The 17,853-nt window shown below is 40.4% G+C and overlaps 1 protein-coding gene across 1 annotated transcript; it reads right to left on the bottom strand.

Moving 5' to 3' along the window:
• Positions 1–536: 536 nt before the first annotated feature.
• LOC112259990 (zinc finger protein 501) lies at positions 537–16,104 on the bottom strand. Its single transcript, XM_024434754.2, has 2 exons — positions 15,529–16,104; positions 537–3,335 (listed from the first exon to the last, which is right to left on the bottom strand). Exons 1-2 carry the CDS (start codon positions 15,824–15,826, stop codon positions 2,368–2,370), a joined length of 1,266 nt encoding a protein of 421 aa, XP_024290522.1. The 5' UTR covers positions 15,827–16,104; the 3' UTR covers positions 537–2,367.
• Between the last annotated feature and the right edge of the window lie 1,749 nt (positions 16,105–17,853).

The raw sequence follows: 17,853 nt of genomic DNA, 5'->3' as shown, positions 1-17,853 counted from the left end.
GGTGGTGGCAGCAGCATGCTGTGGGGATGTTTTTCAGTGGCAGGGACTGGGAGACTAGTCAGGATCGAGGGAAAGATGAACAGAGCAAAGTACAGAGATCCTTGATGAAAACCTGCCCCAGAGTGTTCAGGACCTCAGACTGGGGCCAAGGTTCACCTTCCGACAGGACAACGACCCTAAGCACACAGCCAAGACAACGCAGGAGTGGCTTTGGAACAAGTCTCTGAATGTCCTTGAGTGGCCCAGCCAGAGCCCGGACATGAACCCGATCGAACATCTCTGGAGAGACCTGGGAATAGCTGTGCAGCAAAGCTTCCCATCCAATCTGACATAGCTTGAGAAGATCTGCAGAGAAGAATGGGAAAAACTCCCCAAATACAGGTGTGCCAAGCTTGTGTCATACCCAAGAAGACTCGAGGCTATAATCACTGCCAATGGTGCTTCAACAAAGTACTGAGTAAAGGGTCTGATTACTTCATTTGTTTATTTTTAATACTGTCATGGAAATTCACACACAGGGAAACTCAAAGTCAGTCTTAAATGAATCATTGTTTATTGTCAGAAATTCCCACAGAAGAACATTGGTTCTTAATGTTCTCTGAACCTTCTGAGAACATGCCTTTAAATAGAACCACGAGGAAACCTGTAGGAAACATTATGCTGAAGTACAGAAAGTTTTTTCTTAACGTTCTTTGAACATTTTGAGAACATGACTGGGAATGATAAACTATTTTAGAACATTCCCAATGTCAAACCAGTTGGAGAACGGAATTCAGTATTCAGTATTTCATTTAAATGTTGGAAGGACAAATGACATGTATTTAACGATTCTTTGTAGTACTTTCTAAAAAATTATACTTGAAATAAAATTGATTTTATATTTGTTACATGTTTTTTGCTTAGCTCACAATGACATTTAAACATCTGCATTCAGATGTCTGTAATAGAATAAACTTGGCAAAAATAAATGTAGACATTAATAAATGCCTTTCTATTGCTTCCAAAATATATATTTTTTACAATAGTGGGGGGGTGCCAAGATGGAAACGCGGTGGGTTCAAAACAGCATGCCATGTCAGTAATATAGTGTACATATATAAATCAGTGTATAACAGGTTCCAAGTGATATGAATTGCAAAAATACCAAAAGGTACAAAAATGATAAAATAGCAGGTAAATTAAATCCAAATGAAACTGTAGAAAACTGAAGCTCTACATGGTGTTTTCCTGTTTCTATCAAATCAAATTTTATTGGTCACATATACATGGTTAGCAGATGTTGTTGTGAGTGTAGCGAAATGCTTGTGCTTCTAGTTCCGACAGTGCAGCAATATATAACATGTAATCTAACAATTTCACACAACTACCTAATAGCCACAAAACTAAGTAAAGGAATGGAATAAGAACGCATACATATAAATATATGGATGATCAATGACAGAGTGGCATAGACAAGATACAAAAGATGGTATAAAACACAGTATATATCAAGCCCCAGTCAGCTGTCCTAATTAGCTCAACCGCAGATTATCCATTATATTGTCCAGATACTCAAGTGGCCGCTTTAACAATTAAAATAAATGTCTTCAAAAATGCAAGACAGTCGGGAGGAGGCAAGACCAGGTGGGACAATTGTAGCCAATGAGAGGGCAGATACGTGTGTGAACAACAGGCAAAACTCCGATAATATAAAGTTGCCGGGATGTCACGTGTCCTACTTACATTAGTACACTCCTAACAACTTTAGCATTACAAAACTTATATTTTATCAAATGCACATGGGAAAAAATAATCCATTAATGTTTTTGTTAACCAGATTCAAAACTGATTGATCTCCATACAAAAACTCCTGGCTTGGTTTCCATACATTAATAAGCATTTCTACATAATTCTAGATCTTTCTCCGCAATCATAAATCAACCAAACTATTTTATATACATTTCCAATATATTTACTTTTCTATACACAACAAAGCTCTTATGAGTACACAAATTAACTAAAATAAATAAAACTAAATTCAAGAGGTTTCAAGGTTAGTCAAGAAATGTACATTTTATTAATATATTGAATAGTTTAAATTTTTAAATACCAAAATCATATATCAAGCAATATCTAAAGGTTTATACTTTTATCCAATCAATCAAAGTTTATAATCAAAATAAAATACACATTTTAACATTTTAATCAAATTTGTGATGGAAAAAAAACATCTTTCAGACAATTAAGTTTCATGTGGCATGAACAAAAACACTTTCTCAGTCAAAAACATAACTCAGAACACAGCCTCTAGTAGCTCATGTGATTTCAGGGGCTCTAATTGTCCAAAACTATTTCCACACTGGGAGTATTATATTTTTTAATTTTTTATTATGGATTCAAATTAGCTGCTGCCTCGGCACCCCTTCCTGGGGTCTTCTTCTCCCGTGTATGTATCCTCTGATGTGATTTCAGGCTCCCTAACTGGGTAAAACCCTTTCTGCAATGCGAGCATTGGTAAGGCTTCTCTCCTGTGTGTGTTCTTTCATGTGTTTTCAGGCTCCCTACTTGGGTAAAACCCTTTCCACAATGGGAGCATTGGTAAGGCTTCTCCCCTGTGTGTGTTCTTTCATGCACTTTTAGATGCCCCAATTGTCCAAAACCCTTTTCACAATGGGAGCACTGGTAAGGCATCTCTCCTGTGTGTGTTCTTTCATGCACTTTTAGATGCCCCAATTGTCCAAAACCCTTTCCACAATGGGAGCAGTGGTAAGGCTTCTCTCCCGTGTGCGTTCTCTCATGGTTGTTCAGATTCCCTAATAGGGGAAAGCTCTTTCCACAGTGGGAACAGTGGTAAGGCTTCTCACCTGTGTGTGTCCTCTCATGCGTTTTCAAGCTACCTAACCAGGTAAAAGTTTTTCCACATTGTGAGCAGTGGTAAGGCTTCTCTCCTGTGTGTATTCTTTCATGCTCTTTCAGGTCCCTTGACCGGGTAAAACTAGTTCCACACTGAGAGCAGTTGTAAGGCCTCACTCCAGAGTGTATTTTCTCATGTGTTTTTAGGGTCCCTAATTGGGTAAAACTTGTTCCACACTGAGAGCAGTGGTAAGGCTTTTCTCCTGTGTGTATTCTCTCATGTACTTTTAGCTTCCCTAACCAGCAGAAACTCTTTGTACACTGCAAACATTGGAAAGGCTTTTCTGCTGTGTGTGTCCTCTCATGCTCTTTTAGGTTTCGTAACTTAGTAAAACTCTTTCCACACTGGGAGCAATGGTGTGGTCTTGCTGGTTTGGACGTCTTTGGGCCTGGTTCCACTGAAGGACGCATCCCGTAGTCAGAGTGAGAGTCTGGTTTCACTCCTGTAAAAAGACAGTGTGGTAGTTAAATAGACTTGAACGAAACCTTCACATTATAAAACTGTCTTCCAATTAGGTTTAATAAAGTACTAGATCAGTTTACACAAAATGTCCATAATTGTTTTAACTTGGTGGCCATTAAAATGATAATAATGTAGAACTTAAAATGTGATCTTTCTCTTGAAAATGTGATCTGTACCCATAACTAATAACTGAAGTATTAATAGCAGAAATATTTGTAGGAAATCAAAGGGAAGATATTTTGAAAAAGTAATTGGTATAGCTTTGGTAAGAGAGGTCAGAGAACCCAACACACTTGTCTGTTGATCTGTAGGTTTTATGGACCGTGACTTATTGAAAATTAGACCCATAACTGGAAATATTCATATAAACTCAGTGAAATCAAAAATGTTAGCCTAATTCTAGTAGGTGTAGTATGAGGGAAGTCAAGAGACCTAACATCAAGTCGTTTTAGATGCATGCTGAACAAAAATATAAAACGCAACATGCAACAATTTTGATTTCAAAGATTTGACTGAGTTACAGTTCGAGAAATCAGTCAATTGAAATGAATTAATTAGGTAGGGGTCTGGATCAGAAACTATCTGGTGTGACCACCATTTGCCTCATTCAGGGCGACATATCCTGGGCATAGAGTTGATCAGGCTGTTGTTTGTGGCCTGTGAAATGTCTCACTCCTCTTCAATGGCTGTGTGAAGTCACTGGATATGGCTGTACTCTGTTGTACACGTCAATCCAGAGCATCCCAAGCAGGCCATGGAAGAACTGGGACATTTTCAGTTTGAGGAATTGTGTACAGATCCTTGTAACATGGGGCCATGCATTAACATGCTGAAACTGTGTAATGATCCTGCTGTTTAATCAGCTTCTTGATATGCCACACCTGTCAGGTGGATGGATTATCTTGGCAAAGGAGAAATGCTCACCAACAGGGATGTAAACACATTTGTGCACAAAATTGGAGAGAAATAAGCTTTTTGTGCATATGGAACATTTTGGGGATCTTTTATTTCAGCTCATGAAACATAGCACCAACCCTTTACATGTTGCGTTTATATTTTTTTCCCCGTGTAAATGTTTGCCCTCAGATATTTTACAATGGCTCTCTGCCAGAAGTCAAAGAGCTCTGGATGAGTTCTGTATAGCTGCCATTTTTTCCTGTGCTTGCTAATAGCGTTTTTAAAAATCTCCTCCCCTATGCTCTGTGTACACATGCTGCTCTTCCTTCAGAAAAGCATTCATCACAACTTTGTTCATTTGCACAATTTCTCTCGTTCACTTTCGCTTGCAAATGTTAACACTCACCAAAAATGACATTCGGTAGCTACTAGCTATGCCTGTATAACTTTATGAGCAGGATTTGCCTGTCTTTGCAATTAGTTTGTTCATTTTCGCATGTTAGCAGTTAGCTAACAGCGTCTGTGATTTCACAATTAGTTTGTGCTAATTTTGTTAACATTCTGGTAATAGAGGCCCAATAGGGCTTTTCTGGCATTTTTAGTACCCCCTTGTGTGCTATGTCGGTAATACCGTAAATCCCGGGATGAGTTAAGGACGATATGAAAATCTGGATACCGCCCAAGCCTAGTTCAGATCGCTCCCTTGGGGATCTTTTATTTCAGCTCATGAAACATAGGACCAACACTTTACATGTTGCGTTTATATTTTTGTTCTGTGTAAATGTTTGCCCTCAGATATTTTACAATGGCTTTCTGCCAGAAGTCAAAGAGCTCTGGATGAGTCCTGTAAAGCTGCCATTTGCTAAGAGCGCACACAAGCTCCAGTTAGACATACAGAAATAAATGCCTATAAAAATGTTCTAACTGATGGGATACACAAGCTACATTTCTTGCCAAATGACATCAGTATTATCACAAATTCAAAATGGACTGGTTGATTGAAATAGGGTAATATGTGTTCCAACAACAGGCTGCAGTTTTGGAATAATTGCGTCCTGTCTTTTTTCAACTGAGGCTACTTTGCGAACAAAGACAGGTTCCACACTAAAAATATACAAAAACATTAGTTTGATAAAGACAAAGAGCAGATTTTTCATCAGAACCATTAAGCCTAGGCCTTTTCACCAAACTGAATGTTGTTGCTGTAATTTATCACCATGCAGTGTTCAATGTGGAATTCTTAATCCATTTGGAAAATTCCAAAGAACCATCAGAATTATTTAAAACACGGAATGTCTGTTTATCGGAAAGAAAAACAATTTAAGTTTGTGACCCTGAAAAAATGTATACTCGCCAAATTGAACCCAGTTTCAAACCCTCACTCTTGGAGAATAACTGTTCCATGACTTCGCACTGGCAACTTTATTAATTTGGAAAAATATTGGGTTATATTTTATTCTGTTATATTACATCATGTCTTTTTACTATAACATACAGGGATGCAAACTGGTGAGGGCCCATAAAGGTGACACTTTTGTTTCTGCACTGAAAACATGCAAAAAATCCCTTCCAGGAGGAAATGCGGGTTTTAACTAATTAAACAACAAAGAATATGATCTACATGATCGGTCTCTGTGTGTAAAATACAAAGTGGTTAATGTGAACCTACCTCACAGCTAAAACATGTAAAGAAAGCAACCCAATGTTATTTGTTGCCTAAACTTTACTGCAAATGACTGAAAAAAACAATACACTAATATTGCAGTTAGCCATGACAGCCTTTATAATAGAATGTTTGTGACCACAAACATCTAAATATTGCAATTGGGAAAAAAACAATACACTAATATTGCAGTTAGCCATGACAGCCTTTATAATAGAATGCTTGTGACCACAAACATCTAAATATTGCAATTGGGAAAAAAACATCTTAAAGTAGAAATAGAATGAAACAAACAGTCATTCTATCTTTTCTCTATTTTAATGGCCACTATAGTAGACATTGATCAAGTGCACAAGGCTACATGTGCAAAAATAACATTCACAGAGTTAAAAAATATATAATCCCCCCCACACACACACACGAAAGTGTTACTGTCAAGTTCAATACAACAAAATCTATATCTTTGGATTACACAGCACATTATTACATTGTACACTTTGTCTGTGGTCACCTGTTCTACAATATGCCAGCAGAGCACGATACCCTTTGTTGGCATAATTGATCTCTTTAAGGCAGAGAGAACACCTGGCATACCCCTTTTTATCCACTGTATTAAAAAAGTGAAAAAGAGGGGAAGTGTGTGATGTTCCTTTCACCTCTATAGTGACATCCAGCTTAAGCCAGGCCCAGCTCCAGCTACACTTGATCCCTGAATCCACTTGTTTAACAAGTAATGCCTAATTTTCACCTAATTCTCTCATTCTGAAAATCAACCACATACTGTAGAGGGAAAACATTAGTTCATAGATAGTAGTTAGTTCATTAGCTAGTTAACATTTCACACTGATTGCCAGGCTCCAGTAAGCAACTAATGAGTTATAACTTGAGGAAAGGCAAGGTGTTGTATACCAGTTAATTCTATAGTGAATTGGTAAGGTTACTAACGTTAGCTCATCTGATGTTGTAACGTTAGCTAGCTAACGTTAGCTGTCTGACTTTAGTAGCCAGCTAATTTTTACAACATGAACTCAATTATTTGATCAGTTAAGTTGGCTAATGTTGCTCAACATTTCTCTGGCTAGCTAACGGAGAATTCGATCCAGCAAGCAAGATACTTAACAATGCTAACAATACTTGTTCCACCACACTTTCTCCCTCACCTCAAACTTTCCAAATGCCAGTTGTTTTTGGTCACAGCTCTTGAAGTACGATTCATCATCTTCTCACCCCCATCTCCGTGGTCAGGCTTCTCACCGACCTCTTTGTTATCGTCCAGGGGACGCGCTGCTGTAACTGTCAAACTGCCATTCCACTCTCCGCTGTCTTTCCAGAGCGCGCGCTGATGCTGTAACTAGCAAATTGGTTGTCTCTTCTCTCTTCAGTCTCGTGCTGCATTCTGTTGTTATGTGAACGATTGGCTCAGCCTTGGATACAGCCAGTATTGCTCCAAACGCGCATCACTCGTTCGCTTACAGACAGTAGTGATCCAAAGCCGTAGGTCACCTATTTTGGAACCAAAATGGCAAATTTTGCAGAAAGATGACTAGTTTGCATCCCTGAACATAGGTGTGGCTTGACTATGATAAAGGCTCTGGAAATAAGAGTGCCTTGTCTGCTAAATTAACAAAAACAAGGCTGTTCCATTGCATAGCCATAGGCTTCTACAGGCAAGCACCACCGCTGAGGTTACTGCCTTTTTGAAGATATAACCAGCTGATATTACGGTTTCCAGTAAATTAATCTTAAATGGCATTTGCTTTTTTATTGAGTGAATATACACTGTGTACAAAAACAGTGTATAGAACACGTGCTCTTTCCATGACATAGACTGACCAGGTGAAAGCTATGATCCCTTAAATCCACTTCAATAGGTGTAGATGAAGGGGAGGAGACTGTTTAATAAAGATTTCTAAGCCTAGAGACAATTGAGACATGGATTGTGTGTGTGCCATTCAGAAGGTGAATGGGCAACACAAAAGATTTAAAATATAAAATATATACAGTGGGGCAAATAAGTATTTAGTCAGCCACCAATTGTGCAAGTTCTCCCACTTAAAACGATGAGAGTCCTGTAATTTTCATCATAGGTACACTTCAACTATGACAGACAAATGAGAAGAAAAAAATCCAGAAAATCACATTGTAGGATTTTTAATGAATTTATTTGCAAATTATGGTGGAAAATAAGTATTTGGTCACCTACAAACAAGCAACATTTCTGGCTCTCACAGACCTGTAACTTCTTCTTTAAGAGGCTCCTCTGTCCTCCACTCGTTACCTGTATTAATGGCACCTGTTTGAACTTGTTATCAGTATAAAAGATACCTGTCCACAACCTCAAACAGTCACACTCCAAACTCCACTATGGCCAAGACCAAAGAGCTGTCAAAAGACACCAGAAACAAAATTGTAGACCTGCACCAGGCTGGGAAGACTGAATCTGCAATAGGTAAGCAGCTTGGTTTGAAGAAATCAACTGTGGGAGCAATTATTAGGAAATGGAAGACATACAAGACCACTGATAATCTCCCTCGATCTGGGGCTCCACGCAAGATCTTACCCCGTGGGGTCAAAATGATCACAAGAACGGTGAGCAAAAATCCCAGAACCAAAACGGGGGGACCTAGTGAATGACCTGCAGAGAGCTGGGACCAAAGTAACAAAGCCTACCATCAGTAACACACTACGCCGCCAGGGACTCAAATCCTGCAGTGCCAGACGTGTCCCCCTGCTTAAGCCAGTACATGTCCAGGCCCGTCTGAAGTTTGCTAGAGAGCATTGGGAGAAGATTGGGAGAATGTCATATGGTCAGATGAAACCAAAATATAACTTTTTGGTAAAAACTCAACTTGTCGTGTTTGGAGGACAAAGAATGCTGAAAAGCATCCAAAGGACACCATACCTACTGTGAAGCATGGGGGTGGAAACATCATGCTTTGGGGCTGTTTTTCTGCAAAGGGACCAGGACGACTGATCCGTGTAAAGGAAAGAATGAATAGGGCCATGTATCGTGAGAGTTTGAGTGAAAACCTCCTTCCATCCGCAAGGGCATTGAAGATGAAATGTTGCTGGGTCTTTCAGCATGACAATGATCCCAAACACACCGCCCGGGCAACGAAGGAGTGGCTTCGTAAGAAGCATTTCAAGGTCCTGGAGTGGCCTAGCCAGTCTCCAGATCTCAACCCCGTAAAAAATCTTTGGAGGGAGTTGAAAGTCCGTGTTGCCCAGCAACAGCCCCAAAACATCACTGCTCTAGAGATCTGCATGGAGGAATGGGCCAAAATACCAGCAACAGTGTGTGAAAACCTTGTGAAGACTTACAGAAAACATTTGACCTCTGTCATTGCCAACAAAGGGTATATAACAAAGTATTGAGATAAACTTTTGTTAATGACCAAATACTTATTTTCCACCATAATTTGCAAATAAATTCATAAAAAATCCTACAATGTGATTTTCTGGATTTGTTTTCTCCTTTTGTCTGTCATAGTTGAAGTGTACCTATGATGACAATTACAGGCCTCTCATCTTTTTAAGTGGGAGAACTTGCACAATTGGTGGCTGACTAAATACTTTTTTGCCCCACTGTATATTTAAAAAAAATAAAAAATATTTAAGTGCCTTTGAACGGGGTATGGTAGTGGGTGCCAGGCTCACCGGTTTGATGGTGTCAAGAACGGCAAAGCTGCTGGGTTGTTCATGCTCAACAGTTTCCCGTGTGTATCAAGAATGGTCCACCACCCAAAGGACGTCCAGGCAACTTGACACAAGTGTGGGAAGCATTGGAGTCAACATCCCTTTGGAAAGCTGGTCCATGCCCCAACGAATTGAGGCTGTTCTGAGGGAAATATTAGGAAAGTGTTCCTAATATTTTGTATACTCAGTGTATATGGGGCAGTTAGGAATAGTTATCTGTAAGGGTTACGATAAAATAGGCATTGCTGTGCACTGTTGGCATAGATCAGGTATTCCCAAACTGGGGTACACGTATAATGCCCTCGGGGGTACGCCAAATAAAAATGTGATTCACATTTTCAAACAGTCCCATTTAGATTTTCCAACAGGGCTATACATTTGGGTGAGGTTTTTTCTCTCGCCTGAGTAGCCTCGTTTCACTGCCAAAAATAAAATTAAACCAGCTAGTGTTCAGCAAAATAACAACACAATGTCAAATACAGGTAGCCGAGTCAAATAATTAACATCCAATCACATTAACCTTCACTCTTGCACAGACATTAAGAAATGAAACATGCCAATTTGAAAAATAAGCCCCGGGAGTTTTTGAGCGAGAATAAAAATAACTTTTGAGTAGTAAGACATGTATAAAAGCAACAGATACCATTAATAAGAAGGGACTAGAACCGTCTTATATGGTGAGCTACCGGGTGGCTAGGACAGGCAAGCCCCATACTATTGTGGAGGACTTCATTCTTACTGCTGCCGCGGATATGGCTGGGACAATGCTGGGGGAAAAAGCAAATAAACTATACAGACAATGCCTTCATCAAACAACACTGTTTCACAACGCATCAGTGACATGGCAGGAGATGTTTTGAAACAATTACTGCTTCGCATACAAGCCAGTTAAATCTATGCGTTACAGCTGGATGAGTCAACAGACGTGGCGTGGCGGGCCTGGCACAGCTCCTGGTATATGTCCGTTACGTTTATGGGGGTCAATTAAGGAAGACATCCTCTTCTGCAAACCACTGGAAACCAGGACAACAGGAGAGGATATTTGTAAAGCACTGGACTGCTTTGTGACATCAAATGGACTGGTGGTCAAGATGTGTTGGTATCTGTACTGATGGCACAAAAGCCATGACAGGGAGACATAGTGGAGTGGTAACGGGCTTGCAAGCAGTTGCTCCCGATACCACTTGGGTAAACTGCAGCATCCACCGAGAGGCTCGTGCTGCCAAGGGAATGCCTGACAGTTAAAAATATGTTTTGGACACTACAGTGAAAATGGTTTGTTTGTTAAAGCAAGGTCCCTGAACTCTCATGTATTTTCTGTATTATGCAATGATATGAGCAGTGACCATGTAATGCTTTTACAACATACAGAAGTGCGCAAAGTATTGATACTTTTTTTAATTGAGAGCTTAAAGTTTTCTTTACTGACCATAATTTTCACTTGTCTGACAGCTTTTTATCACCTGAATGATATGAATCTAGCATTACAGGGACTCTCCACAACTATATTCAATGTGTAGGACAAAATTGAGGCTATGATTAAGAAGTTGGAGCTCTTCTCTGTCTGCACTAACAACGTCCACACACAGGTCTTTCCATCATTGTATGATTTTTTGTGTGCAAATGAACTCAAGCTTACGGACAATGTCAAATGTGATATAGCGAAGCACCTGAGTGAGCTGGGTACGCAAGTACTTTCCCGAAACGGATGACACAAACAACTGGATTCATTATCCCTTTTATGCCCTGCCTCCAGTCCACTTACCGCTATCTGAACAAGAGAGCCTCATCGAAATTGCAACAAGCGGTGAAAATGTAATTTAATCAGAAACCACTGCCAGGTTTCTGGATAGGGCTGCGCTTAGAGTATCCTGCCTTGGCAAATCTAGCTGTTAAGACACTGATGCCCTTTGCAACCACGTACCTATGTGAGAGTGGATTCTCAGCCCTCACTAGCATGACAACTAAATACAGGCACAGACTGTGTGTGGAAAATTATTTAAAACTGAGACTCTCTCCAATACAACCCAAAATTGCAGAGCTATGTGCATCCTTTCAAGCACACCCTTCTCATTAACCTGTGATGAGTTATTCACAATTTTTCATGAACAAATAAGGTTTTATATGTAAGATGGCTAAATAAAGAGCAAAATTATTTATTATTATTATTATTTGTGCCCTAGTCCTATAAGAGCTCTTTGTTACTTCCCACGAGCCGGGTTGTGACCAAAACTCACACTCATTCTTATGTTTAATAAATGTATTGTATAGGGTGTGTGTGGCAGGCTTACAATGATGGGAAAAAAAAAAACATTTGAGAGTGCGCTGACCCTGGTGCTAGAGGGGGTACGCAGCTGGAGATAGAATGTTTGAATGGGTACGGGGCTATAAAAAGTTTGGGAACCACTGGCATAGTACTCGAACAGTCAAATGCCCATGCCTAGTTACAGGTAATGATTACTAAAATATTGTATGGTACAACCTTGTAGCTACTGTTGTCCTGTCTCAGCAGCTACAAGCAGAGGCTAAGCCCCCTACAGGGTAACCCCATTACTAAAGACCATACAGATTAAAACCAGTGGAAAATTCCCGATGGCACATGAAGCTGGAAGTACTTGAATTTGAAGCACTCCATATTGCTGAATGGGTCTGAATGACGCACCCGGTGAAAGTGGCCGAATGAGCCGGGCCAGAGGATCTCAGCCATAGAGAAGGCCCAGCCAACAGAATGAGAAGATGATCCTCAAGGAGCTATTCACCAAAGAGTGCATGAAGGCCAAAGGCCTCACCCAGGCCGCCGACGGACTTATACTGGCCTTCCCCGCAGAGAGCGTCACAGACACAATGGAAGCCATCGTGGGAAGAATTAGGGCCGGGGACCTCACGGTATGATATAATCGTGATAAATACTGTAGGTGCCGATACAATATGTATGCTATTCGAAACGATTCTAAATGTATTGCATGTTGATACTGTGTTTTTATTCTGGTTTAATGTTCCAAGCATATTGTTCACCATAGAAAGCATGAGAAAATGAGTTAATTAGTCATGAAAATAAGTGCTGAAAACAAATTGGCTTCCTATTTACAAAATAAGATGGAGAACAAGCTATGAAGGAAAAATACTGGAGTTTTGGTGCAGGTACAGCCAACTAGCACAAAAATAATAATAATGCGATTTTGTCAAAAGAATATACGATATATCGTCAAATAATATCTTGATATGTAACTGTATCAATCCCCCCCCATCACCAGGAGCTAAGAATATCACTGTTAGTCTACACCTGTTGTTTACGAAGTATGTGACAAATAAAATTTGATTTGTTTTGAGGTATGTGAGCAGTTACTGTAGAAGGCTAATTTTGTCTAATAATTTAACATATGTCCTTAGTGGAAATTACCCAAAGGTGTTTTGTAGATTGACTAACCTGTGGTCCATTCCTTCCAGATGGTAAAGCAGTTGCTGCTGCACAGGGCCAACGAGGAGCACAGTAACGTTTCAGATTACACTCGTCTCAGCCTAGCCACCTCAGGGGGCTGCATCAACTTTCTCCTAAACGCTGGCACAGAAATCAACTCCTGGTATGACTGTTTATCAACCCCTGAAACCCATGACCAACCCTGTCAGTGACAAGGATTTATCCCACTCTTAACGGTGTATAATCCTCCCAGTCCACATTTCCCCCTCTCCCTGTCTGTTCCTCTCTGTGTATTTGTTTACACTGGGTATCTCTCCTCTTGAGGCTGGCTGCAATGAATGGCCATGTCCCTGCGGTCAAGCTGCTGCTGGACATGGACTCAGACATCAACACCACACAGATCGAGACCAACTGCAACACGGCACTGACCCTGGCCTGCCAACGTAGAGCACAACACCAAGATGAGAGCAGCCACCATCAGCTGAACCTGACACGTTATGTTATCTGGGCTAAAGTCAATGAGAATGTCAATTCAGTCAGAATCCCTCTCCAGTCTCACTGCCCTGACCTGCGACACCTCTGAGTAAGTTATTACAATGTTGTTACAACCAGCAGTGTGTGTAGTCATGCAGTTGATTCTAGCTGAAGTCCAAATTATTCACATCTTCTCTCTCTTTTAGTGTCCATTTCAGAGCTGTTCAAGATGGAGCAGATAGACATGGTCGCCCTGTTCATGCTTTATTTTTTCTCTCCTCACATTATTAGCTCCAAATGTTTATTTTTTTAATGTATTTTTCACATACAGATGGAAATAACTTTGACTTACCGCTGCTCTGATATCCCAACAGCATTTCGACCAGAAATAAGACTTTACTGAATTGGATCCATTGTTCGTACCCTGCCCCAAGGCAATTCGACTTATCCAAGACACCGGTACCTGTCAAAAGTTTGGACACACCTACTCCTACAAGGGTTTTTCATTATTTCTGACTATTTTCTACATTGTAAAATAATAGTGAAGACATGGAAACTATGAAATAACATATGGAATCATGTTGCTGTGGTAGCCATGCTGGTTAAGTGTGCCTTGAATTCGAAATAAATCACAGACAGTGTCACCAGCCAAGCACCCCCACACCTCCTCCTCCATGCTTCACAGTGCGAACTACACATGCAGAGATCATCCGTTCACCTACTCTGCAACTCACAAAGACATGGCGGGTTGGAACCAAAAATCTCAAATTTGGACTCATTAGACCAAAGGACAGATTTACAACAGTCTAATGTCCATTGCTCATATTTCTTGGCCCAAGCAAGTCTCTTCTCCTTATTGGTGTCCTTTAGTAGTGGTTTCTTTACAGCAATTTGACCATGAAGGCCTGATTCACGCAGTCTCTGAACAGTTGATGTTGAGATGTGTCTGTTACTTGACTCTGCATTTATTTGGGCTGCAATTTCTGAGGCTGGTAACTCTAATGAACTATCCTCTGCAGCAGAGATAACTCTGGGTCTCCCTTTCCTGTGGCGGTCCTCATGAGAGCCAGTTTCATCATAACACTTGATGGTTTTTGTGACTGCACTTGAAGAAACTTTCAAAGTTGTTAAAATGTTTTCCATATTGACTGACCTTCATGTCTTAAAGTAATGATGGACTGTCGTTTCTCTTTGCTTATTTGAGCTATTCTTGCCATAATATGGATTTAGGGCTATCTTCTGTATACCACCCCTACCTTGTCACAACACAACTGATTGGCTAAAACATATTAAGGAGGAAAGAAATTCAACAAATTAACTTAACAGGATAAACCTGTTAATTGAAATGCATTCCAGGTAACTAACTCATGAAGCTGGTTGAGAGAATGATCAAGGCAAAGGGTGGCTACATTGAAGAATCTCAAATATAAATATATATACCCTTGAATGAGTAGGTTTTCTAACTTTTGACCGGTACTGTATATATATATATATATATTAATATTGTGTACACATGTTATATATTTTTACCTCCTGTTTCAGTAAGTGATATCACTGAGTACTGCCCCTATATGTATGTACAGCATACATGTAGGACCTTCCACCCCCATCTGGGAAATGGATGCCTGATGAAGACCCAAGGTTTGAAACGTTGTTATAAATCAAATCAGGGAGCATGAGCAACAGTGTGTGTGTTTTTCTTATTTTTTTAATTTTATATACTGTTTTACCCACTTCATATGTATATACTACTGTATTATAGTCGAGGCCTAGCCTATTTAACAATTGCTGTACATATACTATCCTTCAGATATACTAAATATTCTATCCATCATGTCTATACATCCCATCATACACACACTCCAGAATCCGACATTGCTCTTCCTAATATTTCTTAATTTTTTAGATGTGTGTGTGTGTGTGTGTGTATGGTATTGTCCCTCTCATCACAGGGCCTTCCGCTGGAGGTATTGATGAGCGAACTCCGAATATCCAAAGTGAAAACAAATTTACAAATGTACTTACTGGTGTTAATCAGATCTCCTGTCTCATCTTCCTCATTCAATGTGACAGTAATCTCCCCTTCCTCCTTCACTCCAAAAACGGCACCATCCTCTTTCACTCTGAATGCGTCTTCCTCTTCTTTCACTGAAACGTCTTTCTCTTCTTCTTTCAATGTAACATCCTCACCTTCTATTTCGTTTTTTACTGTGACGTTCTCCTCTTCACTTTCTTCTTTCACGACAATATTTAGCCACATACCCTCTTTCTTCGTCCAGCAGACCTCTTTCTTAACAGGGAGAGAGTAGCTGGGTGAGCTCATGGTCGGCGACGCTAGCTAGCTAACATTAGCGACTAGCCTAAATTAGTGCTACTGCTAACTTAACCAGCCTGTGGGTCTGCTTGAAACAACGTAATATGAAATTAAATGGGGCAACACAAAGACAGCACAACGACAGCAGTGTGTTTAAAACACAGTGAATAATATACACCAAAACAGTCTAAAGACCTTTAACGTTTCGGTTGTTGGTTAGCAAGCTACCGATGTTGCTGACTAGCTGTCGTTCTTCTTCTTTAAGGCTTATTGACAGACGACAACCGAGAAGGTGTATTGTCGCCATCTACTGTATGGGTTGTGAATGAGAATGTAGTTTTTCTTTGTGGGAAAAACAACATCAAATACAAAAAAATCCATCCCACTCCTTCAGTCATAGTCCAATTCACATCCCTACTGTGAGGATGGAACAGTCCCAAAAAACTTTCAGTGGCAATGCATATTTTCTCAGATTTCCTCTTTCTTTGCTCTGTGCAGTTCATAACCTATGCAATAAATTATACAAAGTCCATCTTTTAAACATGCAACATGTCAAGATACTGTTGGCTAGGAACATTTACTGGTGTCACTAATCCAACTACCATTTCTTCTTCAACATTACTCTCTTCTTCCACTCTTCTCACCACCTCCGTATACAAAACATACACTTGCCACCTCCTTCACTCTAACAGGGCACTTCAGTAATTTGGGCACATATTCACCACCACAATTGTAACATTTCACCTTAACTGGCATACGATACTCCCCCAGCCTACATAAAATTAAATGAAATGTTATTTGTCACATGATTTGTAAACAACAGGTGTAGACTAGCACCCAACAGGGTCCTGTTGGTTCCAGACCGCTTGCCGTACGGTAACAGAGAAAACAGTCTATGGCTTAGGTGGCTGGAGTCTTTGAAAAATGTTGGGCCTTCCTCTGACACTGCTTGGTATAGAGGTCCTGGTTGGCAGGGAGATTGGCCCCAGTGATGTACTGAGCCATTCTCTCCACTCTCTGTAGCGTCTTGCAGTCAGGTGCCTTGCAGTTGCCATACCAAGCGGTGATGAAGCCAGTCAAGATGCTTTCAATGGCGCAGCTGGCAAATGTTTTCAGCCTCCCAAGGGGGAAGAGGTGCTGTCGTGCCCTCTTCACAACTGTGCAGGTGTGTGTGGACCATGTTAATTCCTTTGGTGATGTGAACTCTGAGGAACAACCTCCCCTCCATTTCCATTTCCTGCTCCCATAGCAAGTCAAAATTGTCACAAAAAGGGATATTCCTGTCTTTGCAGAGTTTCTTCAGGAACTTGTTTAGGGCAGCGAGGTGGATGCAATGTTCCTAACCCCTTCTATAGCACGGCAGGGGGCCAGAGATGACTGTTCTCTTTTCTGTGCAAACAAGGGTGTTTAAGAGAATGTTGCAGTCCTTCAATTCCTCAGATTGCCGAAAGTGAATGTTGTTAAATCCAACATAAGTGACAATGGTGCGGATATTAGAGTAATTGTCTAGAACTGTTGGCAAGAGGACCTCGGCGTGGGATTCGTGAAGTACCTCGGCGTTAATCTCTCTTTTGACGAACATATCAAGACTATTTCAAAGACAGATTTTTTGCATCTTCGTAACATTGCAAAAATCAGAAACTTTCTGTCCAAAAATGAAAAGTGAATCCGATGATTTTGTCCCTTCTAGACTAGACTACTGCAATGCTCTACTTTCCGGCTACCCTATAAAGTACTAAATAATCTTCAGTTAATGCTAAACACGGCTGCTAGAATCTTGACTAGAACCAAAAACTTTGATCATATTACTTCAGTGCTAGCCTCTCTACACTGGCTCCCGGTAAAGGCTAGGGCTGATTTCAAGGTTTTACTGCTAACCTACAAAGCATTAAATGGACTTGCTCCTACCTATCTCTCCGATTTGGCCCTGCCATACATACCTACACGTACGCTACGGTCGCAAGATACAGGCCTCCTTACTGTCCTTAGAATTTCTAAGCAAACAGCTGGAGGAAGGGCTTTCTCCTATAGAGCTC

The sequence above is a fragment of the Oncorhynchus tshawytscha genome, linkage group LG10 (genome assembly GCF_018296145.1).
Source record: "Oncorhynchus tshawytscha isolate Ot180627B linkage group LG10, Otsh_v2.0, whole genome shotgun sequence".
Classification (NCBI taxonomy): domain Eukaryota; kingdom Metazoa; phylum Chordata; class Actinopteri; order Salmoniformes; family Salmonidae; genus Oncorhynchus; species Oncorhynchus tshawytscha.
This window is presented reverse-complemented; position numbering and strand designations above follow the sequence as displayed.

Bases quoted from the DNA above. Each gene is read 5' to 3' on its own strand.
- LOC112259990 (XM_024434754.2), bottom strand. From the start codon at position 15,826: ATGAGCTCACCCAGCTACTCTCTCCCTGTTAAGAAAGAGGTCTGCTGG. The intron at 3,336-15,528 runs GTAAGTACATTT...GTCTTTTTACAG, and splicing joins AGGAGATCTGATTAACACCA to GAGTGAAACCAGACTCTCAC.